At 50.8% G+C, this 23,346-nt stretch overlaps 9 protein-coding genes across 9 annotated transcripts; 2 read left to right on the top strand and 7 right to left on the bottom strand.

Annotated features, from left to right (window-relative positions):
- Nucleotides 1-21: 21 nt before the first annotated feature.
- BO85DRAFT_499860 (uncharacterized protein) lies at nucleotides 22-2,686 on the bottom strand (the record flags this gene model as incomplete). Its single annotated transcript, XM_025664086.1, has 8 exons — nucleotides 22-661; nucleotides 716-780; nucleotides 856-1,253; nucleotides 1,320-1,424; nucleotides 1,481-1,641; nucleotides 1,774-1,895; nucleotides 2,274-2,306; nucleotides 2,571-2,686. 8 exons carry the CDS (start codon nucleotides 2,684-2,686, stop codon nucleotides 165-167), a joined length of 1,497 nt encoding a protein of 498 aa, XP_025512586.1. The 3' UTR covers nucleotides 22-164.
- Nucleotides 2,571-5,103, bottom strand: BO85DRAFT_470976 (endonuclease/exonuclease/phosphatase family protein). Its single transcript, XM_025662437.1, has 4 exons — nucleotides 4,290-5,103; nucleotides 3,861-4,229; nucleotides 3,353-3,798; nucleotides 2,571-3,266 (listed from the first exon to the last, which is right to left on the bottom strand). Exons 1-4 carry the CDS (start codon nucleotides 4,957-4,959, stop codon nucleotides 2,937-2,939), a joined length of 1,815 nt encoding a protein of 604 aa, XP_025512585.1. The 5' UTR covers nucleotides 4,960-5,103; the 3' UTR covers nucleotides 2,571-2,936.
- A 243-nt stretch (nucleotides 5,104-5,346) lies between these two features.
- On the bottom strand, nucleotides 5,347-7,762 carry BO85DRAFT_426905 (glutamine--tRNA ligase). The gene is made up of 3 exons (XM_025658139.1): nucleotides 7,148-7,762; nucleotides 5,746-7,094; nucleotides 5,347-5,671 (listed from the first exon to the last, which is right to left on the bottom strand). The coding sequence occupies exons 1-3, from the start codon at nucleotides 7,593-7,595 to the stop codon at nucleotides 5,588-5,590; spliced, it is 1,881 nt and encodes a 626-aa protein (XP_025512584.1). The 5' UTR covers nucleotides 7,596-7,762; the 3' UTR covers nucleotides 5,347-5,587.
- A 582-nt stretch (nucleotides 7,763-8,344) lies between these two features.
- Nucleotides 8,345-8,942, bottom strand: BO85DRAFT_441106 (hemerythrin domain-containing protein; the record flags this gene model as incomplete). Its single annotated transcript, XM_025658797.1, has 2 exons — nucleotides 8,345-8,788; nucleotides 8,853-8,942. The coding sequence occupies 2 exons, from the start codon at nucleotides 8,940-8,942 to the stop codon at nucleotides 8,345-8,347; spliced, it is 534 nt and encodes a 177-aa protein (XP_025512583.1).
- A 3,328-nt stretch (nucleotides 8,943-12,270) lies between these two features.
- On the top strand, nucleotides 12,271-14,210 carry BO85DRAFT_499859 (siderochrome-iron transporter; the record flags this gene model as incomplete). The annotated part of the gene is made up of 3 exons (XM_025664085.1): nucleotides 12,271-12,545; nucleotides 12,610-13,223; nucleotides 13,273-14,210. The coding sequence occupies 3 exons, from the start codon at nucleotides 12,271-12,273 to the stop codon at nucleotides 14,208-14,210; spliced, it is 1,827 nt and encodes a 608-aa protein (XP_025512582.1).
- Nucleotides 14,211-14,817: 607 nt separating this feature from the next.
- On the top strand, nucleotides 14,818-16,750 carry BO85DRAFT_403279 (Ras-GEF domain-containing protein; the record flags this gene model as incomplete). Its single annotated transcript, XM_025657220.1, has 5 exons — nucleotides 14,818-14,952; nucleotides 14,990-16,015; nucleotides 16,078-16,294; nucleotides 16,365-16,647; nucleotides 16,684-16,750. 5 exons carry the CDS (start codon nucleotides 14,818-14,820, stop codon nucleotides 16,748-16,750), a joined length of 1,728 nt encoding a protein of 575 aa, XP_025512581.1.
- Nucleotides 16,751-16,884: 134 nt separating this feature from the next.
- Nucleotides 16,885-17,642, bottom strand: BO85DRAFT_452079 (uncharacterized protein). Its single transcript, XM_025660742.1, has one exon. The coding sequence runs from the start codon at nucleotides 17,622-17,624 to the stop codon at nucleotides 17,217-17,219; it is 408 nt and encodes a 135-aa protein (XP_025512580.1). The 5' UTR covers nucleotides 17,625-17,642; the 3' UTR covers nucleotides 16,885-17,216.
- Nucleotides 17,643-18,775: 1,133 nt separating this feature from the next.
- BO85DRAFT_480152 (fungal specific transcription factor domain-containing protein) lies at nucleotides 18,776-21,254 on the bottom strand (the record flags this gene model as incomplete). The annotated part of the gene is made up of 5 exons (XM_025662988.1): nucleotides 18,776-19,276; nucleotides 19,334-20,106; nucleotides 20,166-20,916; nucleotides 20,964-21,014; nucleotides 21,208-21,254. The coding sequence occupies 5 exons, from the start codon at nucleotides 21,252-21,254 to the stop codon at nucleotides 19,012-19,014; spliced, it is 1,887 nt and encodes a 628-aa protein (XP_025512579.1). The 3' UTR covers nucleotides 18,776-19,011.
- A 553-nt stretch (nucleotides 21,255-21,807) lies between these two features.
- On the bottom strand, nucleotides 21,808-23,344 carry BO85DRAFT_452077 (NAD-dependent epimerase/dehydratase family protein). Its single transcript, XM_025660741.1, has one exon. The coding sequence runs from the start codon at nucleotides 22,923-22,925 to the stop codon at nucleotides 22,017-22,019; it is 909 nt and encodes a 302-aa protein (XP_025512578.1). The 5' UTR covers nucleotides 22,926-23,344; the 3' UTR covers nucleotides 21,808-22,016.
- Between the last annotated feature and the right edge of the window lie 2 nt (nucleotides 23,345-23,346).

Raw genomic sequence — 23,346 nt, 5'->3', positions numbered from 1 at the left:
CGGCTACAATCAATAATCTACTACCATCTCAATATTGATGTAAAATATATTCTATAGAAAGAAAACTGAAAATTAAATGGTATATACCCAACTCCACCAATGCCAACCCAACCCATCCCAAAAACAAGACCAAGAACAAGAACCACAAGAAGAAAAGGTTCTCTTTAAGCAGAAGTCGTGACCAACACCTCCCTCCTAACACTAATAATCCCAGGAAACTTCATCCCGATGCCATTCCCACCACCATTAACCGTAGCCCCATTCTTAGGCAATATCGGATACTCATCCACCCTGCCCCCATGGCCATGTCCACTCTCCCCGCCGTCGGCCACATCCACATCTGCATCCGCATCCACCCTCTCCCCCGTCTCAACACTATACATCGTCGTCCCATATAACCGCTCATCGTGGCCGTGCATCGCCATGCGATCGTCGAATTCAGAAGGCGGTGTTCGCGTCGTGTTAGTGTCGAGGGAGCGGAGCGGCACGGAGAAATTACGTTGCTTGTTGCGGGTGCTTGGCCACGGATCGGAGGTGTATTCGTTGCCTCGGGTTGAGGGGTTGAACTTGCGGAGGATGGGCCGGAGAGTTGCCATGCTGCCGGCGAAGATGCCCAGGCCGGTTTCGATGTTGGACCAGATTGCTATCGGGGTTGTTGCCCCTGTTGTTCTTTTGTTAGTTTTGGGGGGGAATAGGTTTAGGGGTAAGGGCGTACAGAGGTAGTCGACGCTGTAGAGGGTGTGGATGTAGGGGATGCGGATGAAGACGGCGATGGAGGCACTGTTCAATTCCATCCGGATTAGTATGTGTGTGTGATTGACTGGATGTTACTAAAGGGTATGGTATGGTACATACACGCAAGCCATACCCAACAGTCCAGCGACAGCAAATTTAACATCGCGCTTCATGTTGAGTTTCCGGACTAGCAAGATTGGAAGGATAGCGATAGTGAGGTCGAAGAGCGCAGAGGAGGCGCTAAAGGCGTATAATCCGCCCACAATAATGTGCATGTTCATGCAAGATCCGGGGCCCGAGTATGCGGTGGATAATTGGTTCCAGAAGTACGACATGGGGTGGCATTGCACGAGGACCATGATGAAGAAGATGAGTCCGGCGAGGACGACAATTCCTCCGACGAGGCAGACGGTTATCCGGTGGGTTCGATCGATGGTCACGCGCAGGATGAAGATGCTGACGGATATTTTGCAGAGAATTGAGGCGAGGGCGTAGCCAATGTCGCAGTAGAACCAGTACTATTGATCATATTGATTAGTGGTGAGGGGAGGGAGGGAATAATGCTGTGAGGTTACAGTGTTTACCTCCATTGCGGTCGTCCGCTGGTGATTGGTTAACTCGGTCAAGTGTTTCCCTGTACCATACAGACTGCCTCCGATCATGCAGCCCGAGAACATGGCGTAGAAGAGCTATATCCGACGTCAATGTATGTTCACCGGAATTGTAGAGGAAGAAGGTAGCTCACCAATGCCAGAACCATAACTCCATCATCCCACCCAAACGCCTTGACAACTGCCAGGCGGACATAGCATCGTAGAATCGTCGTCACAGACGCCAATGCAAAGAAGATAGCAGCTACTGCTCGTACTTCTAATGACCGATCCACGGCCATGATGGTGATGCGAGCTGGCCAGCAGGCGATAGGTGACAGTGTAACATCCCCGGGAATCCAATGGGATGGGAAAAGATATTATGAAACAAGAGTTGCCATAAGCGAACGTGACGTACCAGACTGGCGAAAGAATGGTTAGACTCAACTGCCGACGATTTCAGCGACGCCGCTCATGGGCGTTAGGGTTCCTGGAACACCCATGGATGAGACGCCGATGGAAACAGGTCTGACTGGACGAGACGGCACAGCACGGAAAGTTTGAGGTCCACTTGCGCAGGATAAGAATCGTAAAACAGATGATGCTGTGAGGGGAGGGAGGCGAACTGTTGCTTGTGCGCCCGTTGGAAAGTAGATGAGATCTTAGATTAGCGATCAGGGAGTCCACAGTTGAGACCTTGGAGAGAGAAAAGCCTACTACCAGTGGGTCTCGCGACGGGGCGCAGGCCGAATTTTTCAGCTGAACCACGTGGGATCCGCCGCTGAACGTGGCCACTGACTGGTCACTACCGCTGAAATTGGTGATTCTCGTGTTTGTTCAGGTTTGTGAGTCGGCTTTGGTTCGGACGTTTTGCTGTTTGTTGTCTGGTTACTTTGAATGGTGGTCCACTGGCCCTGGCGCTCAGGCCCTCGGGGTTGAAGTCCTCACTGGATGAGCAGAGACGACGCTACAGCCAGCCACCTGGCTAGTCCTATTAGTACTTAGTAGTGCGCTGAGGATGCCATGCTGCACGGTTAATTATAAGATCACGAAGGGTTGCTGAGATCTAGACCAGGGTCTTGAGGAAATTGTCAGGGGGGACTACTGAGATTGTTTGCAGCGCCTGGCCCATTGTGGTTTCTATCGCTGCAGCTCATCCCGAGGTACAAGACAACAAGTCTCTCGCAGAATTCCACTACATGAGTCTCCTAATGCATAGTCTAGCTTTTCACATAACATGAATACATTCGCTGAGTCTCTGCTTCCTGCCTCAGGCATGAATAGCGTGCCCGAGTCATGAACTCCGGATGCGGCAGTGGGTCGAGCCGCACAGATGAAGCAATAAAAATGAAACGACCCATGCCAGGCACACATCGCTACGCGGCAATACGAGATTAATAAATATTTGGAGACAAGCAAAACTCAATTATCAAAGTATTGTTTGTCCGATGGGCTTGTAGCTCCACTGATAAAAGATTTTATTGTGCTGCCATGTGTCTTAGCTCGATTAGATCGGGGCTGCGGACCCTTCTCATTTGAGCATGGGCTTGCGACTGCTTGCTCCTGAATAGAAGGTTCGAAGCATATAGAAAGAGAAACAGCTGGCGGTGCTTACTCGCACATGTTGAACAGAGCCACGGTGGGATCGTGATCCGATAGCTCATCGTCTGTCGACACCCACGTGTTGACATGAATATGCTCCATCTTGGCTCCCGACGTCAACGCGGAACTCACGTACATGTGGTCCAGTGATTCGCAGTTCTGGTTATACAGATAGGTATACCTCTCGGACGCAGGAATGCCGGTAACGTCCTCCAGGTCCTGCAGCTTGGACTCGGAGACAAACACCTCCAGAGGCTCGACAGACGCATACTCGTTAAAGTCACCGGCGGTGATAATTTTCGCATCGGAATTGACCTCCAGTATGGAGGTAACAAATTTCTACGCCATCCACGGTTAGATTCTGTTCGGTTCCAGACAAACACAACCAAGATGAGAGAAATCGTTAGCGCGGAAAAGGCACTCACAGCAACCACTTTAGCCTGGTCCACGCGGTTCTCCACCCATCCGTTGACGGGGGGTCGCGGATCGCCCTCCAGCGAAGTGCTGTCATATTTGGAGGTGAAGTGCACGTTGATCGTGTAGAAGGTGTTCTTGCCATCCAGGGTCTCCCATTGGGCTACCAATGGCTTGCGACTGTCATCCCAGGCCTCGTTGGAGGGTTCAATCAGACCTGGGTTGTAGCTCAGATTGCCGTCGGAGAGGACGGAGGTGGAGTCATTGCTGGATCCGGGATTGTAGTTTCGCAGTCGTACCACCGATGGGTCATAGAGGTACGCTGGCCGGATATTACCGCCGCGTTCTCCGCCGCTCGTGTCGTTCTCCGGATCGATGTCAGTGTAGTTGTACGCGACCCCGCCGTGCTCTTCGATCGCACTAGCGAGCTTGGACAGTGTCAGGCTGGCGGAGACGACTGGTGTCAGGAATGTCAGTGACATGATCTTATCATGATGTTGTGGAGAGAATTGAGATTACCGCCATCGTCGGTAGCTCCGCTGTTGTCCTGGATCTCTTGTAGGAACAGGACGGTCGGACTGTTCAGATACTTGGCGATATGCTCCCCAATCCCACTCATGGTGCTCGAGTCCGGAGAGAAATTGTCAACATTGTAATCTCCAATGGTAATGGATCTGCAGGTTCCATCCGCCTTGAGTGTCGTTGCCGTGGCTTCTGTAGTGTTGGACCCGGTCTTCTCCAGGGCAGTCAGAGGTAGCAGCGTATAGAAACCATATGCCTGTGTAATAATCCCGGTTATGTCCTCGAGGGTGTCTCCCAGTTTGGTATCAGTTGGATTCGTGGTCCCATCCAATGGAGATCCGATGACGATGGATTCCGGGTTGGAGTCTACAGTCAAACACCAAGTCAGTAACTAGTTGACACGATAGCAGAGCCAGGCAATCAAACCATTTGCACGCATGGTCAGCCCGCCTCGGTCATTCTTGCCCGTCACCGGCCAGTCCCCAATTACCCAGGTATCGCCATAAGAATTAGCCTTGCTGATGGCTGTGAGTCCCGTCAAAGTAGCGAGTTCACCACTCAGGCTCTGCCAGAAGTCCATGCCATACTCGGTCGGGTCCAAAACAGGATTTGCAGTGGAAAGCCGACTAGAACCGCCAGGTAGGCTGAAGACATCGCCATTGTCCAGGGAAGAGTACTGCTCAGTAGGAGGATCCAAGTCATCCTTTCCGATGACGATGGGAGTGACGGTGTTATCGCTGGACAGCACCTCAATGTCGGATGGAGACTCGATCTCAGTGGTATAGACGTAGCTGGACGAGGATCGGTATTCCGCGACCTTTCCACTCAGGGTGACAATGTCGCCGACCGTGACTTTCGACACTCCACTGCTACCATACACATAGATAGAGTTGGAGGTCCGGGAGTCTGAATCGGCATCCGTGGCGCGAATGTAGAATCCGCTAGAACCTTTGGCTGTCACAAGGCCCTTAACACCGGAGACACTTTTTCCTTTGTAGGAAGAAACGTATCGGTCGCCATTGATCTCGGGGATGGTTACGGCCAACGCGTGCTGAAAGAGCAGGGCTGCCGCACACAGCGAGGGGATCATGCGCATGGTGTGCAAGAGATCTGCGACTGCTTAGCGAATTGTTGTTCGAAAGCGAATACCGGCATAGTGAAGAGGATGGCAGGTTTCTTATAAGGCGACTGTTGCCATGTGCATGAATATTGCTTGATAGGGTACACCTCTACATCAGTGTGTAGCAGTGGTATGTATAGATAGTGAACAGATACCCGTGTCGAGGGCAGCAGTGGGAAATTACGGTTAGTAAAGATAAGAATGCTGGCAGCCACTGACAATCCTTCGAAACACCCACGTTTGAGACATTCCATGCAGCCAAGACCTCCCCGATGTCACGTCGGTCGGAGCCGACGGCCCTGAAGAAACCGGGAGATCATATTGTACCTGATTATACTGGAGTAGTGGGAGCAGTAAAGATAGAAGCCGGCGGAAGAATCTTCTTGCTGATTACTGCAGTTCAAAATCTGCCAATGATGCTCGCTATTCACAGCCACATGACATTCGTTACCCAAATCTATGTTTCCTGCAACTGGCACACCGTGGAGCCTGCCGACCGCAAGGTGGCCTGTGCCTCCTCTAACTCCTTCTTCGCCTTCCCTCTGCCCGGTACCTGATCCCATCACGCGTAAAATCTAAACCCATTCATTCGTCAAAAGACCTCTTAGCTGCTCTTGCTCACATCCTGTTTCAAAGAAACGATGCGGTTCAGCACAACCCGGTCATCCGTAGAATCCGAATCGACAGCCTGGCATACCGGTTAGCATTTGATCCAAAAGCGGAAAAGATAAATGTCGCAGGAATATAGTCAGGGATACTCACAAAGTAAGCAACACGCATTGCCTGGAACCGGACACTTTCCGGTCCACTCTTGGTCTTCTCTCCCGCAGCCTCGGGCCAGGGAGCCCGGCGGCGCACCTCATCAAAGCCGGCCTCAATCAGGGCGTCGTTGTAGATGGTCTCACTGTTGGGGTTGATGTCCTTCAGGAAGCCACCCTCCACAGAGTTCGGGTCATCCGACTTGAACAATTGGTCGTGGATGCGAACCTCCACCTTGCGCGAGTTGTCCGGGACCCAGTGAATGTACGTCTTGGGCTTCGCGCCGGACCGGTCCAGAACGGCCCGGATCTCCGTAATCTTTCCTTCGGCATCCTTCGAGAAGGTCGTGGCCTTGAGGGGATAGGGAGACCTCCACAGACCGACGCTCTTGCCGGGGGCAAGACGGAAGTATCCCTTGCTATCCTCCTCGCGGAAGTCGGAGCGGTCAATGTAGACGGTCTTGGTGAAGGGAAGCTTGTGGGAGCCCATCTTAGGGTCCTTGGGGGAGAATGGCACATCCAGATCAAGCTCCTGGGCTTCAAGGGATTCGAAGTCCTCAATGACAACGGGAACGGGGTCAAGGACCAGCATCAAACGCGGAACACGGGTCTCAAGGTAGGTACGAACAGACTGTTCGAAACGAGCAATCTGGATGACGGACTTGGAGGTAGTAACACCCAATTCGTTGATGAAGGAGAGGATAGCCTCCGGAGGAACACCACGGCGACGCAGCGCGATCAGGGTGTACAAACGGGGGTCGTCCCAGCCACGCACATAACCTTCATCAACAAGCTTCTTGAGCTTTCTCTTGCTCATGACCGTTCCGCTGACCTCCATGCGGCTGTATTCACGCTGCATAGGCTCGTAGACTTCCAAGGTCTTGTTGAGCCATTCGTAACTCTCACGCGACAGCACGAATTCGGTGGTGCAAAGACTGTGGGTAATACCCTCGAAACTATCGCACAGGCAGTGGGCAAAGTCATAGGTAGGGTAGATCTTCCACTGGTCCTTAGTACGGTGGTGCTCCGCATTCAGGACACGGTAGGCAGCCAGATCCGAGTACATCTGCGGGTTGGGGTTGTCAAGCTCCTGCTTCATGCGCAGGAACGCCGTCTGAGGTGCGTACTTTCCGTCGCGCATATCACGGAATTTTTGCAAGTTGGTTTCCACGTCCTGCTCGGCGTCCTTGCAGCGGAACCTAGGGCCGTTCTTCTCACCACCACGCTGCAATTTGATCTCAGCATCGCTGCAGTGGCAGACATATGCGCGGCCAATCTTGATCATCTTCTCGGCGAGCTCGTACAGCTTATCAAAGTGGTCACTCGAGTGGGTAACGGCGTGCGGCTTGAATCCTATTTTTGGTCGGTCAGTCATGTCCGCATGGTAAGGCTCCCATCTGCCTTACCGAGCCACTCAATGATATCCTCAATCGCGGTGAAGTATTTCTCCTCCTCTGCCTCGGGGTTCGTGTCGTCGAATCTCAAGATGGTCTTTCCGCCGTGGTGTCTCGCGAAGCCGAAGTTGATCGCAATGGCCTTGGAGTGACCCAGGTGCAGGTATCCATTGGGCTCCGGGGGGAATCGGGTCAAGGGAGTAACGGGTCGCTCGTTGTAGACATTGGCAAGGAAGCCCTGCTTGAACATGGCGTCCGGGTCGATGGGGGCCTCCTCCGGCTTGGGCGTCGCGGGGCCCTGGGACTTCGGGGTCGCAGCAGGCTTCGGAGGAGCGTTGGCTTTGGCGGCCTTTTTGGCACGCTTCTGCATGCGCTTCTTCAACTCGCCCTTGGAGACCATCTCACCGGTCTCCTCGTCGAGCTGCAGCTTGGCAGTGGCTTCCGCGATTGCGTCCGCCATTTTGACGTTTTGTCGGAGAGGTTCTCCACGCGCAACAAGTGGGTATGAATGGGTAAGCAGTGCCTCGAGAAGAGGATATCCGCAGCAATTCCCGGATGAAGCTACCTCAAGCGAAATGGCTAGGAGAGAGCGAGCGGCGTGAGTCGCGTGAGTCAAGGATGGGCAGCACCAGAATGTTTGGTTATCAGCGATCGGCGGGGGAGGGGAATCTTTTGTGGCGGCTTATGTCATCGTCGGGCAGCATCACGTGAGACTACATTGAGTGCCTTGCTTTTCAGGCTGATATTGACTCTCCTCGTTGTAACTATCATTCCATTAACTAACCATATTACCTAGTTTAATCCATGCTCTACCCATAGATTTCGGTAGCATTCCTCCATAATCCTCAAAACCCAAGTCTCTGGAATTTTTCGTGTCTACTATCATTAGTGATAGTACTTAGTAGTACTTCGTTCTACCACCCGTTGATCTAAAGATATATATATTGACCGGGCTCTGCGGGTAGTTATTATAAGAAAGAGTGTTGACTCTACCCGTACTCGTTCATTATTGAGGTTGGAATTATGATTGATTTTCAGACGAGATACCCAACTTGACCCGACTGAAAAGCACTTGACTCTCATATCTTAACCAATAGACCCCTAGTGCTGATGAGTACAGCGACTACAACGGATTTGCAAAGGTTTCTATACCACCCTCTCTTAGATCGAGTATCCCAGTAGGATATATTGTATAAGATCATCGATAATTTACATGGGTATCCTCGGCATCTCCTCCTTCGTCCAGTACCGTCTCATATTCTCTGCTCCCAAGGTCTTCACCTCCTGGTCCAAATGCGTCCATAGAACCTCCCTCCACCCTTCCATCTTGCCCCGTAAAACATCGAATTCCAACTCTTGCTTTCCCTCCTGACACTCCTCTAGATACTTTTGGAATTCTTCCAGTCCCTTATGGATCTGTCGATGCTGCCGCAAGAGTTCAGCAGCTTGGCGACCCCGGCCCGTGCGAAATTCGGGCATCTTTTTCGCCAGATGAGGAAAGACATGGTTCTCTTCAATACTATGATGAATCTCCAGATGTTGAGCAAAGCGCAGTCCTTCGGAAATAAATTGCCGCATCTTCATATACGGAGGTAGTCGGCCGCTAGTCGTGGCCTCCCAGAGCATGTTCCAAGATAGACGGAGGAGTCCATGCTGGATGGAATGGGTTAGTGATAAGTGAGACGATCGCCTGCCTTAAATCGAGATAATAACTTACGTAGTACTCCATTTGCTCTGCCGCTCGGTTATATATCTTGAAGTCTTTAGCCGACAGGGGCGGTTCATTCTGCTGCTCGGTGTTGGTCATGATGGGCGTTGCAGCTGCGTTCGTCAACAGTCGGCCTGGCAGATAAGGGCGCAGCCTCAAGGACGAGAGAGACGGTGTTGGCAGCAGAGATATGCGGCGACTGGCGTGAAACATGAATGGGGGTTCAATATGCAGTGTAATAAGACTACGGATGCGGATACTTTCTCACATAAGCCATCATGAACGGATTACTTCCCCTTGAGAGGGGATCGCAAAGATTCCTCACCATGAACTGTTGTTGTGTGCCTATCTCATTGGTATTGATCGTCGCTGAGCGTCTGGACAGGCAATGGCATAGTAGTATCTTTGGTCCTAATCCACCAGTCTGCGGGGAAGAAATTGTAATCTTTGAATCCGGCAGGAAATGATTTGACCCTCATTTGTAAGCCATGACCAATCAGGATCAAGTACGCACCCCACCCATGATCTATACTGAAAATAGGAGATTAATGTCAATTATTAGACGGAACAATAATTGACGTTGAGTTGGGTATTTTTAAATTTTGTTGGATATGTTTCATATTCAAGGCTGCGTGACTTGTTATATGCACTTGATCTTAAGAAAACCAAATAAACCAGGTCGCGCTTCGCGTCCCCTTATCCGTTTGTATAATCACAGGTTTATTGATTATGGAAAACAGAGACTAGGGTAAGAAAGGTAAGAAGTAATTATAACCAGGCAGCAGATTAAAAAGTGAAATTATAGAAGCATTCGAAAAGAAAGGATAAAACGAGTATGTATGTACCTTGTCTTGGATGATAATCCTTTTGATGAGTTCGGAGTATACCTTCCTCGGTTATTTGTTCCACGACGTAGTGATTATGATCGACAATGGCAACAACATGTAGAATTGAATCCTCATGAATGTCAAAACAAGGTAATCATGGTCCGGTTCGTGAGACATCATACAATAAGACCAATAGGAGAGCAGCAATAGGTAAGCCATGCACAAGAAAGTGTAGATCTCCAAGCGAGATGAGTGACCCTTCCGTCAGTGAGGGAGAACAGTTTGAATACGAGGAGCTGCATCACAAGCCACCGTGTTAGTCTTGTCAGCTTCCAGGAGCGTGCCCTGAAAGGTTGCATAAGGCTGCTCCTCAGAAGTGTCACTCCGCGATATCGAAAGTATACTCCAGAATGACACTGCACCTTACCGAAATCAGCATCTAGTGATACTAAATCCACAGCGATCATGATTTTGAAAGCGGAGTGGCAGCAGGAACTGTATGCCGATTGCGGTTACTGATGTAATATTATAATAGCCGCCACTGGCTAGCATTAGCCGGTCTTTGCGCCTGAAAAATCCGAATGATGGCGTCCTGGAGGAGCTTAATCCTGGTGTCTGATAGTGTGGGGGTCATGAAGGTCGTGCGTAAGAACTAAACTCGGCTAATGTTTGATTGACAAGCATGGGAATGCTATACGGCTCTCTGACCCTCCAGTAACGCATGGGTCAAGGTACAATGGTTACATAGACCAGGTTAATGTATCGTTACCAGCAAGCAGGCTGACCAGAGATTGTGTCTGTTATCGCAAGGAAAGGGTCTTACTTGCGAGAGTAGAGACTGTCCAAAGATTAGGCATAGTACTACAAACGTCTAAACCATGGAAAGGTGGTATCGGGAGAGCGCATGGGACGGAATTTAGTTTTGCACCTGAGACAACAGAGAAGAGCGACCTTGTCAAGAGATTTGAAAAACCACACAAAGTACCTAGCCTGCTTTGTTCAATGACTGGTGGCTGGGGAGGAGTCAACTGGGTGTGGTCACTAACGAGTAAATCGTTACTTAATTGTTCTGAAACACTAGCACTATACATTCAGCTGACGTATGCCTGTCCACATATAGGATCTTTCACAATGGGCGTTCCTCGAGAGAAGCTAACATCCGAATCAGATCAGCAACAATTGCTTTTAGAATTTATCAAGACTACGCTGACAGAGCTTCTCATGAAGAAGCCTCATATTCCCGGAAGAACCCGGCAGACGAACATTGCTACAAAGCTTTGCCCTAAGTTGCCGCAGCTCACCCACTTAATCAAAGCTTGGGTAGTTTCTTTTTCCACTGCAGCTGAAATTATGTCATGGATTTGCTGCATACAGCCCACTTGAAGCAGATAGATGGCCGAAAATGGCCATAGCTTGCGAATGGCGATCCGAAGCTGACCCACTCACACACAAAATTCCCTCCTCAAAGGTGACACAAATGAATACGAAGACACTCTTTCTTTGGAGAACAGGGATATGGATTATGATAACTTTAACTTAGAACTCTTAGTCTGTGCGCCATCAAGGGACTGACACAATTTATTAAGCTCATTTCCACAGACTCCTTCGGCCCTCAAGATCATACATCCAGAAGCCCAATTGGCTAAGCCGAGACGGCTTATGATTATCATTTTCACGGTATTGGAACAGATCTCGCGTGTTCTTACCCTGGATCGGACCTATCTGGCAACCCTTGCAAGGGCAGATAGGAGGACATTGTCCCTTGGCGGTCCCGGGCTGCGTCACACAACCAGAGCTTACGTGCCTTCGTACCTCAACAATTTTACGTCAATTTAATTCTTAGTGGACAATCGACAAAATACCATGTAGTAAGGTGACCAACGAAGGTAGTGCAACAATCAAGGCTTGCGAAAGTGCCTTCCACAGTCATAGCAGACAATCTATATTCCTTCTTGTGAGGTAATACCATTGGTATTCGTACCGAGGGCCATGGTTGCCAGTTGGAATTTCCCACCCGAGATGATCGGCGTCGTGAGCTTAATACTACAGTCAGGCTGCCTTTCAAGCCTAACAACATTTGTGAATATGGAATGTGTGAGTATGACTTCCCGTGCCTGAGTGGATCCTGGACCCATCGAACCAGTGAAAAGGCTTGCCCACGAAGCAATCAATCACAATGCCAGTCAGAGCCTGCAGCCAAGGGTCTATCACGCGCTGCCTTGCCAAGGAAGGAAGGGCTGAAGTCGATCGCCATTTCATTGGAAGAGAGCGATGCCAGGACCACACCATTAGATTTTTATCAGATCCCACACTACGTTATCTGATCCGCGCTGCCATCGCCCATTCGTGCCAGTCAAGATGCATGATGCCTGGGTTCACCCAGAGATCTACATCGGGAAGCGCGCCTCGTGCAAAATGGATACACTACTCCTGCATGCGATGCTCCGATGCTCGCAGCCTGTCCGCTCCCTCGGAATGTTGAAAACCGCACTCATGGCCGCCTCGTCGTCGCACATTACCTGATCACGGAGGACTACGCCTTGAGGACTATCAAACTACTCACATTCCTTACCTCTCTTTTGATTTAAAGGCCACCAGCCATGAGTCCTACCCTCATCACTCGAGGCCGCAATGATGTGCAGCTAGCACAAACTGTGGCTGGTGCGGATTTCAAAGACTTCAGCTATGAGGTGGAAGTCACCTCTCCCAGCAACGGAGAGGGGAACCCTGATGAGATCACTCTTGAGGCCTGGCAAGCAGACGAGGCTCAAAAGTCGGCCAACGTGGTGACCCACGATGCACCCCGTGGTATGCAGCAGGCAGAGGCTGCAGCATTGGCTTGGAGTAAGAAGATGGCCTATCTCACTTATGCACTGTAAGTCATCCATTCTTATAATGATAGCTCATATTTAGCTAACATGATCTGTTTCCGACCACAGGATCTGGCTTTCCTTCTTTATGTTAGCGCTACAGTCCTCGGTCAGCAGCAATGTGATCCAGAACGCATACGCCAACTTTGAAGCTGCTCCCGAAGTGAGTACGGCAGGCATTGCAGCTAGCGTGATTAGTGGTGTCGTTCGACTTCCTGCAGCGAAGTTGTTGAACGTCTGGGGAAGAACGGAAGGATTCTTGGTCTTTGTCGGTGTTTACATCCTTGGACTTGTTATCCTTGCAGCATGCAACAATCCCAGCTCCTATGCAGCCGGTTATGTTCTGTACTGGGTCGGATATGATGCTGTCTATCTCATCCTCGATGTCTTCATGGCCGATACTGCCGGGATGCGTAACCGAGCTTTCGCCTTTGGTTTTGCTAGTACTCCTTTTATTTGCACTGCGTTCACTGGCCCCTTGGCTGCCGAGTCAATCATTGGGAGAGCATCATGGCGCTGGGGATACGGTATCTTTGCTATTGTGATGCCATTTGTATTCATTCCTCTGGCTGTGATATTCAAATTCTACCAACGAAAGGCGGAGAGTATGTATATCTACGGTCGGGAGCCAAGTGGCCGGACTTTCTGGGAATCAGTAGTCCACTACTTCCATGATTTCGACGGTAAGCACAATCCTTTTGTTTTAATTGACATTCTCTGACTCTCCTGCAGTGATTGGTGCATTTCTCTTGACCGCTGCCTTCCTCCTCCTCCTCCTCCCATTCAGTCTCGCATCCTACGGACGCACCGAGTATAAGAGTGCCGCTTTTATCTCCATGATCGTCATTGGATTCGTGCTGTTCGTCTTGTTTGGTCTCTGGGAGCGATTCGGGGCGCGCAATCACTTCATCAAGTGGCGAGTTTTCAAGCAGCCCACGGTAATAGGGGCTTGCGGTCTTGCATTCTGTCTCTTCTTCAGTTACTACACATGGGAGCTTTACTTCTACAACTTCTGCATGGTTGTTTACGGGCTGAGCATCGGCATGGCCGGCTACGTCGGGCAGATCTACAACGTTGGTTCATGTTTCTGGTCTGCTGTGTTCGGCATAACGGTCTATGTCACCCGGCAGTTCAAGTATACCTGTTTAGGTTTTGGACTGCCCCTGGTCCTACTAGGAGCAGGGTTAATGATCCACTTTCGATCGGCCGGTGGAGGCATCGGGTATATTGTGATGTGTCAGATATTCATTGCCTTTGGAGGTGGCACCCTGGTTATTGGTGAAGACATGGCTGTCATGGCTGCCTCTGATCGTGAGGGTGTTCCCATGATGCTTTCCCTGATTGGTCTCTTCTCGAGTCTGGGCGGTGCAGTAGGCTACGCAGTTGCCGCTGCCATCTACACCAACACCTTCCCTGGTGCACTGAGGGATGCGTTACCCGAGGGCAGCAAGGACAAAGCCATGGAGATCTATGTGGGCGGGTACCTCACGCAGCTCGAGTATCCCGTTGGTTCCGTTATTCGTGATGCTATCAATGCGGCTTACGGCGTATACATGAAGTATGCGTGTATTGCAGCTGTGGTAGCGATGGCGCTGGGGATTCCTTGCGTCGCCATATGGAAGAACTTCAGGCTGAACAAGCCACAGCAAAACAAGGGCCAGGTGATCTGAGGATGTGTGTATAGAGGTTTTGTAGAGTTGGATACAAGATACCATTATAATCATTCTTCCATAATAATCATTGCTTTCTTAATAGTCATTGCTTCCATGATAGTGATTCCTTCTATGATTGACATTCCTTCCATAGTAGTTATCGCTTCCATAGTAGTCATTGCTTCCATGATGGCCATGGCTTTCATAATAGTCATTGCTTCATAATGGTCGGGTCACTACTCTGGTTTTTTTCACCGGAGTAGAATAGCTCCGCAATAACGTAACGGTAGAAGATGATAGATCAAACTCCGAACACCTCTCGTTAAGGAAAAACCCTCCGAGACCCGGGTGGGATCACTTTGCTGCCCATCACAAGCGTCCCAGAAGCCATTCCATCTTGGCAGCAGCCATCAAAAGAAGAGAACCAGCCGACGACAAGCGCACCAGCCTAATCATAGGCTACCATGACCGCCGAACCCACCCGAGACACGCACGGTGAGCAGACTATGAACGCGCTAACACGCAGAAAATGGCTCAGGTGGAGCCGTGCGATGGCCCTGCCTTACTCAATGTGGAGATGATGAGGCCGATCCGCGTCGGTGATAAGATTGATAAATGCTGGGCGATGTCGGAACTTGCGCGCCCCTGGCCCTACCTCGCTCAAGACATCCGGGAAGTGACGCACAACGTCCATTCTATGTGGGCTGGTGGGGTTCCAGACCCGTGGTTCCAGCGCTATACTCGCTTCCCTCTTACTCGCGTGCGGACTATTGTCCACTATCGTCTACTTGCACCAGGCTGCCGGTGTCACCCCGGACATAAACCCCCTCTTGCCCCAAGCACGTCGACTGGCCAGTGCAGCGTCTCTATCCGACCTCGACTATGCACGAAACAATACGCCCACGACAATGTCTTCCAGCTCCCAGCACGCCAGGAAATGGTCGACGATGCCGATCGACACGAATGCGGCCCCGTTCTTGAGCCTCGACTACGAGGATGAGGTTGTTTACGAGGACGACCAACGCCAAACCATCAAACACGCCTCCATCTGCGGGCTGGTCGAGCAACTGACACGCCATGATCGGCTAGATGTCTCGTTCAACGAGACCTTCCTCATGACCTACCCGACCTTCGTCTGCGGCCGGGAACTCTTTGAGATTCTCCTCCAACGACTGAACATGCCCCCACCTCCAGGCCTCAGCGACTCTGACCTCTCACGATGGACCGAACAGAAGCAGAAGACGGTACGCTTCCGCGTCATCAACATACTCAAGACCTGGCTGGAGCGGTACTGGATGGAACCACCAACTGAATCAACAATGGACTTCCTCCGACACATCCACGCCCACGTTCAACCTCTCGCCAACGTTCCCACAGCCTCGCAACTCATCACCATTATCGAGCACCGTCTGAAGGGTCAAGACATCCTCAAACGTTACATGACTCCTCCGAACAGCACGGTGCCGAAACCACTCACCCCGAGGAACATGAAGAAGCTCAAGTTCCTCGACCTCGACCCGATGGAGATCGCCCGCCAACTTACCATCATCGAATCACGTCTCTTCGCTCGGATCAAACCTACCGAGTGTCTCAACAAGTCATGGCAGAAGAAAGATACCGATAGACCACCATCTATTCCTCCCTCACGCCGCACCAGCATCAGCACAACCAGCAGCACCAGTTCTATCGAACGCACTACCGGCGTCAACGCCACGATTCTACATTCCAACCAACTCGCCAACTGGGTCGGGGAGATGATCCTGGCCCACGATGAGATGAAGAAGCGTGTCTCTATGATCAAGCAGTTTGTCAATATTGCCGACGTATGCCCTCCCCTTACTCGAACACTCTCAGCCCACATGCTAACACACAATGCTATCAATAGAACTGCCGCTCCCTCAACAACTACGCAACCATGATGTCCCTAATCTCCGGCCTGGCCACAAGCCCGATCTACCGTCTCCACCGCACCTGGACGCAAGTGAGCCCCAAGACGCGCAAACTGCTCGAAGACATGCAGAACCTCATGTCCAGCGACAAGAACTTCATCAAGTACCGAGAAAAGCTTCGTGCAGCAGGCCTACCACGCATCCCCTTCCTCGGTATGCAGCCTAACTTCCCTGCCTCTTTTCCAACCAAATCTTACCATACTAACACTTAATCTTAATAAAGGAACCTACCTAACCGACCTCACCTTCATCGAAGACGGCATCCCAAGTCACACCCAGCCCCCGAACGTGATGATAAACTTCAGCAAGCGGATCAAAGTCGCTGACATCCTGCGCGAGATCGAGAGCTGTCAGGCTGTCGGGTACAGTTTGCTTCCTGTGCCTGAGATACAGGAGTTTATAGTAAGGAATGTGCAGGCTGCCGGAGGTGATGTCGAGGGCATGTATGAGAGGAGTTTGGCGTTGGAGCCGAGGATGGCTGGTGAGGAGAAGATGAATATGGGGCAGTTGGGGGTGGGTATGGTAGGGATGAATATGGGGAGGGGAGGGTATATATCTACGGGCAGTCATATGAGTTCGGTGGTTATTGCTAGTATGGCTATGCGGTAGTTGGGGTAGGACAAGAAGGAGGGCTTATGAGGTATGATGTTATGAAGTTATTGTTATGGCTTGGTTTGGAGTACTAGGTGTTTCAGGGGACTTTTCTTTTGTATCGTGCTTTATGGTTGGGGTGGCTTCACATCTTTATGAGATAGCATGTTGGGATCGATAGAAGATAGGCTTCCGCACTATGTCTATTGCGAACATTGTTCTAAAGAAAGCCTCCAGACAGTATCTGAGGTTAATTTAATATTGTCTCTTCAACCATATGAAATGCACAGCACATCCATTGAGTCAGACATAAGTCGAAATCTCCACAGCAGGTAGGTTAACACAAAATACAGAAACAAAGCAATAATCCAAACATCACTCCCTGTCCTGACAGGGAGCGACACCCTTCAAACCAATAAACCATACATAATACACAAGAACGAAACCAAGAACTGAAAACCTAATCCCAAGAACACAAGCGCACCTACTCAACCGCAATCCTCACCTGATCAAAATCAACGACAGCCCTGAACTCCCTAAACTTCACATAAACAGTAACAACAACTCCACGACCATTATACTCCGCCTCCCCCGGAGGCACTTTGACGGCAAACGAGGAAGTCTTGGGACCGGGGAACCGTTCGCGGAATGCCTCCATGTTGGCGAAACGAATAGCCACGGCGTCGACGTATGCCTTATCGGTCTCGAAGTCAACGGCGACGGAGGTTATGTTGGGGTTCTCGCGTGGTGGGGCGGGGAGGATGAAGTGCACGGCGCCCTGCTTTGCATCGGGTCTGGATGGCTGCACGATGGCGCCGCCTCTGTCCGGACGGATTTTGAGGGCCGGGTCGGCGATGGCGCCGGAGCCGGGGCCTTGGAGCCAGATTGCCATTTTGGTTGGGGATGTGGGTTGCTTTGGGTGTTGTTGTTAGTTGGGTGTGTGTGTTTGTTGGAGGGGGTATGGGTGGTACTCACAATTTGGTGGGTTGTAAGGAGATTGATCTTGGGTTGTCTGGTAGTAGTTGAAGGTGTTGTTTGATCGCTAAGTGCTATCTGGGATAAGACCAGACGGGACGGGGACTTATATAAGTATTTGAAAAGGATAGGAAGTTAGCATCACTGTCCATTGGTCGTTGTATGAAGATACCCAAGAGAGTCGAGGCTCGAGAAGGGCGACGTTGTCCAACTTCCATTAGCTGGTGAATCAGCTTGCAGTGTGTTGTATAGTGGGCATTGGTGAGCGATCTTGGAACGAGGCGACCAATTGATTTGAACACATTGTGATGCTTAGTGCCCCATTCATCTTGTCATCCAGGAAATTTCTGTACGTGGTGAGAATGTTGAACGAAATTTTAAAGAATACGAATGCATCTGGATAGTTTGTTACGTGAGGCAAAGTATGGACAGCCTCCCCTTGACTACAGCATTAACAGGGGTATTATAGGCACGTGACTAGTTGTCCCTGAGTTATAGGATTATAGTGCTAAAATCACCCCAAAACCCCGGTCGCACGTACTGAATCGGACATTATAACCTACAAAGAGGCGTAGATCGACAGGAGAAGGGTTGGCCTGCCTGGTAGCAATATTCGCGTTCCATAATGGTTGGGTAGAAATGCGGCCTTACGATGAAATGTGGTCTCCATGAACAATGACAACGACACGTGCAAGTCCCCATTCCCACCCAATGTACGAGGCAGTGGGCACATATAATTAGCTCGCGAATGCTGATCCGGGTGCGCTGTTCAGCAAGGCTGAGGGTCCAAGTGTGGGTATCCCTCGGCCAAGTGTCGGTGAAGCTGACAAAGCGGGCAGCGAGGGCAAAGAATGAGGAATTGGAAAGAGACGAATGGCTTGAGGTCAGTAGCACTATGTAGGCACCCAACGGTGACTCAGAGGGTCTAATGTTCTGTCACAGTACCCTCAGTGTCCTTTTTCCTTTCGTTTGAAACATGTCGGAGCGCTATAGGTGGCTAAGGATATCTATCCTAACTTGGGGTCCAGCGAGCGAGTCCCCGACACCAACCAGTTCACAGGGCCAAAAGGCAAAATCACAGCATTGATTTATGTCTAATTGTAATTGTATGTACAAATCTAGCATAAACATTGCAACCCAATATCCAAACCTAACTCAATATACACTCGCGCATATGCGCCATACTATATGGCGGTGACTTCAACAAGTCGTAATACATGGGTATCTTGAGCAATGACTCCAGTAAGCAATATCAACAGGAAAGATAAAACTGCAAAGCTTTCAAGGGGCAGACAAGAGGTAAGTCACGATTGGGTGAGCTGCCTCTGACTCCGACGAGCCTTTTCAATAGCGCAGTGGCCTAGTCGGATCAACTCGGCCACGAAATTCGTAACTGTTTGCATATGTGCAATCTCTACATCCGAAGTACGTCGCCGACGCACATCCCTGACGAGGTCTGGGACCACCGTCAGTAGATGCAGATCTTCTTCCACATATGGATCAAGTGGGTTCGCTAAAATGCTGCAAAATATGGTGAGGATGGCGGACATGGGATAGAAGATGATCATCCTAGGTGCCATATTAGTACGATTAGATCGGGGCAAGATAGACCACGCGAGAACGCACCAAAAGGCCTCAGGACGCACTGAACTGATGACCGTTCGAAGAAAATGTAGCGAAGACCGACTAGCCTCTACGGCTAAGAGCATGCTTGAATTCACTCCCTCCATCATTCCAGTCTTGCAACTTCTCCATTGCTGACCCCAGGCTTCACATCGTCCACTGGCGCGATGAATGGTGCACATCATATAATGATATTCCAGTCGAATGACAATTGGTTGCATGCGGTATACTGGTATCGGGTGCTGTTCCTGGAAAGTCCCGAGGGTTGGGCGGTGCCCGGGTGGTACGTTTAGGCGCCATTGCTCGAGTTCGTCGTCAAGCTCGCGGATATCTTGTAGCAGTTGGGCGTCGGACTTGCGCAGCGCTTTAGCAGAGTAGAGAGTCCGGTAGGTTTTAGACTTGAGCATCGTAAGTCGTAAATCTCCGGGGAAGATGGGTATGGTCATGTCGTCGTAGCGGATAGGATTGCCCTCCGTGCTGGGGTATTGGATTTCGGTATAGTTCGGTGGAAGGGTAAGATCGCAGTATTCATCGTGGATAACTGGCGGTTGACCGGACCGGAAACATATTTCCTTGTCGAAGCCATAACAGAGCCAGAATAAGCGACGGAGCATTCGTTGAGATCGCCATTTCCGGTCTTGGGGGTCTTTTGATGACTCTCGGAACGCGTCTACCGTCTCGCCTGTCTCTCCGCCAAGCATGAACATGACCCGACATGCCATGGAATGAAATTGATTGGCTAATTGTAGTTCTCCTGTGAATGTTCGGTATATAGCCTGGAGTCGCAATCAATGAGATCGGTGCTTGGCCGTGAGTGGGTAGGGTCAGTCCTCACCTGCATAACCATGGTTTGTAACGTAGGTACACTGACATCGTGCAGAATATACGGGAGGAGGCTTTGTGCCTTGGCAGCGTAGACTGGAGGATCTACCGGGGGAAGACTTGGGGACGGATCCAGCTCGGCAATGAATGAAAGGAATGCGAAGATACACGCTCGAGCCCGGGCATATTCCACAGGCGGCGGCCCTTGATATGGTCGATACGCGAGCTCCACGGTATCCCGGAAGAGAACCTCATCCACCACCGGAAAGACCATACGTTCACCAGAAGTGAAGAAGTGGCTCACGTACTGTTCCACCAACGACCGGTCTGGAAGGTCCGGTGTGACAGAGTGGTTGTAACCATTCTGCGGGTGGGGAGTCGTCAGGTGAGGGACCTGGTTTGGGTACTTGTGCGACCAGACATCCTCGAATGTGCCAGGCTCTCCAGTACAGGACTGCACCCACTCGTGCCCCGATTGTGAGAAGCAAGGGATACCACTATATGACCGAATCTCACCCACATAGTGACCGGCAAAGTGGATCTTCCCGAACAGTAGGCCACTACTAGGAGCCGGATTATCCGTCTGAATAGGCAGCTCCGACGACCCAGCCAAGCTCGGAGACTGTTCAGTATCTAGATGGCCTTTCTCCAGTAAGGAAAGGCAATTCCTTGGGTGCTGTGTGGTCGAGATCGACCGTGTGAGAAGCTCTTCAAGCTTCCGCACCCTGTCCTCCAGGTCTTCCTGGTGAGGTCGTCTCAAGGGTCTGAGGAGTTAGTGGCATGCCACATGGAACAAAACATACAATCTCACCTTGGATTGGCGGGTTGAGTGGTTTTCTTTCGTTTGTTTCCGCCAACAGGCCTATCAAAGGTACAATCCAGGTTATGGTGGCGGCACCAATTACAGGGGACAGATGTATCACATTGGATCTGACCCGCGGGAAAGGTTAATACACTATTGCAAATTGGACTGAAAGTGGACACCCGAAGCGCAACCTACTTTTCTCCGATGGCACGAGTCACAGGCCCGAGCAGTACGCCGAAGGGGCACATACCGATCCCCCTCGGGGGTAGGGCTGGACTCCGGCACGCGCGCCTGCATGTTACAATGTCGATCCAAGGGATCCCAGGGACAGAAGCGCGAGTGGGGACCAATCAGCAAAAATGACAGCAGGTGCTATGGACCGCCTAAGCAAGAGCTAAACCGAGCAATGGGATGTCAATGGGGCTGCGCGCATATCCGCACAGCAGAACATGACAATCCCTTTGAGGTTCGACGCGCCACCGAGACATCCGGCTCGGTCCTGCCGCTTAGTCATCGGCACCGGCCACGGGCTCTCCGGTAACCCAATCGGGAATCCACTCAATATATGCCATATCATGATAATGGGGGAATAAATAGAGAAAGATAGGGAATTATACTCGACATCAGTACGTTCAATTTCCCGGCATAGTTTTTTAGCTCATGAAAATCTCGGTGGCATCGATGCACTGCCATCATCTCTTTTCGGCAATATCGGGTTCAACCGCCAAAAAGAGGGCCTTGAGCCGCGGCTATTTTAGTGATTTCCGCATTGGGTTTACCCTCAACCAAAGTGCTTCGGACTGTCTCAGCTAGACACACATTATTTGCTGCGTGGCCTGATTGTTAACTCCGAGCTGCCAGTGGGCCTGACAGGGTCACATTTATGCACCTGAAATGAAGGGCTCGAGGTAAGGTCTTAATTATGCAGACATATGCTATGACATGTTGTCCACCCGGAGGACCGCGTTAAGCCATTGCTATGGTTATGAATGAGGCAGCTATCTATGTCTACGACCTACTTTCCCATTGGATACCTTATTCTGCACCACCATTTATCCTTCACTTCTGAAGACAATCATCCTGCCACCGGTGTTTCTGCTCAAAGCCCAACAACTCCTTCATCTTTCTATTAGTCACTGGGGCTTCCTTCTCCCCCATCTCCCTCGTAACCGGAACATTGGGGCACATCTTCTGCAAAAACTCCGTCGTGCTTGAAGTATTCGTAATCTCATCATTCACCGCATTAAAGACCTGGAACCCCAATCCATCCGTAACAATGCCCCGCTCAAACATCAGCCCGATATCTCTGGCATCCGTATACGCCCATCCATGCACCTTATACTGCTCCGGCAAATGCATGTACTCCTCAAACCGACTCCGCAATTCCTCCGGCGCGACGATAGCGCCCAGTCGCATGACATAGATATCAGTCCCGAATCGGCGAGCAAAGCTCCGCGCCGTACGTTCCCCAATCACTTTAGTTAGACCATACACGTCCATCGGATTGGTATCTACCTCCTCGTCAACCGGGAACGAAGGATAATCGACATCCCCTTCTGCAAAAGCAACCCCGTACGCGCAGAGTGAACTGGCAGTTATGATCTTCGGTACGCCCATCCGACATGCAGCTTCGATCACATTATAGGTGGAGAGAGTATTGCCTCGGAAGGTCTCGTTATCAGGGACGATCATGTTCCGTGCATACCCGGCTAGATGAATGACGGCATCGGGGACCTGGCGGAGGGGTTCACGGAAGGGTTCGGTGAGATGGAAGTGGGAGTGCAGGGCGCCATGAACTTGACCGTTGTCGGTGAGATCAACTTTGAGGGTATGGACTTTGTTGCTGAGGGGAGCGGGAAGTGGGTTCAGGTCCAGGTTGAGGATGTCGTAGTTCTGGGCGTGGAGGTGGGCAATGATGAATTGGCCGGCTTTGCCGGAGCCACCGGTGATGATGATGCGTTTGGACATGGAAGTGGATGTGAAAGGGGGATTTTATGAAGTTGAGGGATAGTTTGGGACATGTTGTGAACAGGAGCTGCTGCTTTTGCCTTGGTCTCAGTGGTTTTGTTGCTGGTGCGGGGGTTCGTGGGGTGTCGGGGAATGTCCGGGGAAAGGGCTTTTGGAGTGGTTTATTGGATATCAGGTTCGCAGTGGGACCATCATTACCCATTGTAGATTATATACCACTGTGTAGTACTCCATAGTCCGTAACAATACTACTTTGTAGTTATATACCAGGAAAGACATATCTTCAACTGACAGAAGGATCCGATCGCCATGCAGGATTTTGTCCAGAAAAGATACTCCGGCGCCAATGAGAATGTTTGGCCCCCGAAACTTGCAGCTAAAATCTCACATGACCATTCATGCCCCTCGCGATCTCTCACCG

The sequence above is a fragment of the Aspergillus piperis genome (assembly GCF_003184755.1).
Source record: "Aspergillus piperis CBS 112811 unplaced genomic scaffold BO85scaffold_18, whole genome shotgun sequence".
NCBI classification, from domain to species: Eukaryota; Fungi; Ascomycota; class Eurotiomycetes; order Eurotiales; family Aspergillaceae; genus Aspergillus; species Aspergillus piperis.
The sequence above is the reverse complement of the archived record's forward strand: the minus strand, read 5'-3'. Positions and strand labels throughout refer to the sequence as shown.

Bases quoted from the DNA above. Each gene is read 5' to 3' on its own strand.
- BO85DRAFT_470976 (XM_025662437.1), bottom strand. From the start codon at position 4,959: ATGCGCATGATCCCCTCGCTGTGTGCGGCAGCCCTGCTCTTTCAGCAC. The intron at 4,230-4,289 runs GTTTGATTGCCT...GTTTGACTGTAG, and splicing joins GCTGACCATGCGTGCAAATG to ACTCCAACCCGGAATCCATC. The intron at 3,267-3,352 runs GTGAGTGCCTTT...TGGATGGCGTAG, and splicing joins ACCAGGCTAAAGTGGTTGCT to AAATTTGTTACCTCCATACT.
- BO85DRAFT_426905 (XM_025658139.1), bottom strand. From the start codon at position 7,595: ATGGCGGACGCAATCGCGGAAGCCACTGCCAAGCTGCAGCTCGACGAG. The intron at 7,095-7,147 runs GTAAGGCAGATG...GACCAAAAATAG, and splicing joins GGATATCATTGAGTGGCTCG to GATTCAAGCCGCACGCCGTT. The intron at 5,672-5,745 runs GTGAGTATCCCT...CCGGTATGCCAG, and splicing joins CAATGCGTGTTGCTTACTTT to GCTGTCGATTCGGATTCTAC.
- BO85DRAFT_452079 (XM_025660742.1), bottom strand. From the start codon at position 17,624: ATGGCAATCTGGCTCCAAGGCCCCGGCTCCGGCGCCATCGCCGACCCG.
- BO85DRAFT_452077 (XM_025660741.1), bottom strand. From the start codon at position 22,925: ATGTCCAAACGCATCATCATCACCGGTGGCTCCGGCAAAGCCGGCCAA.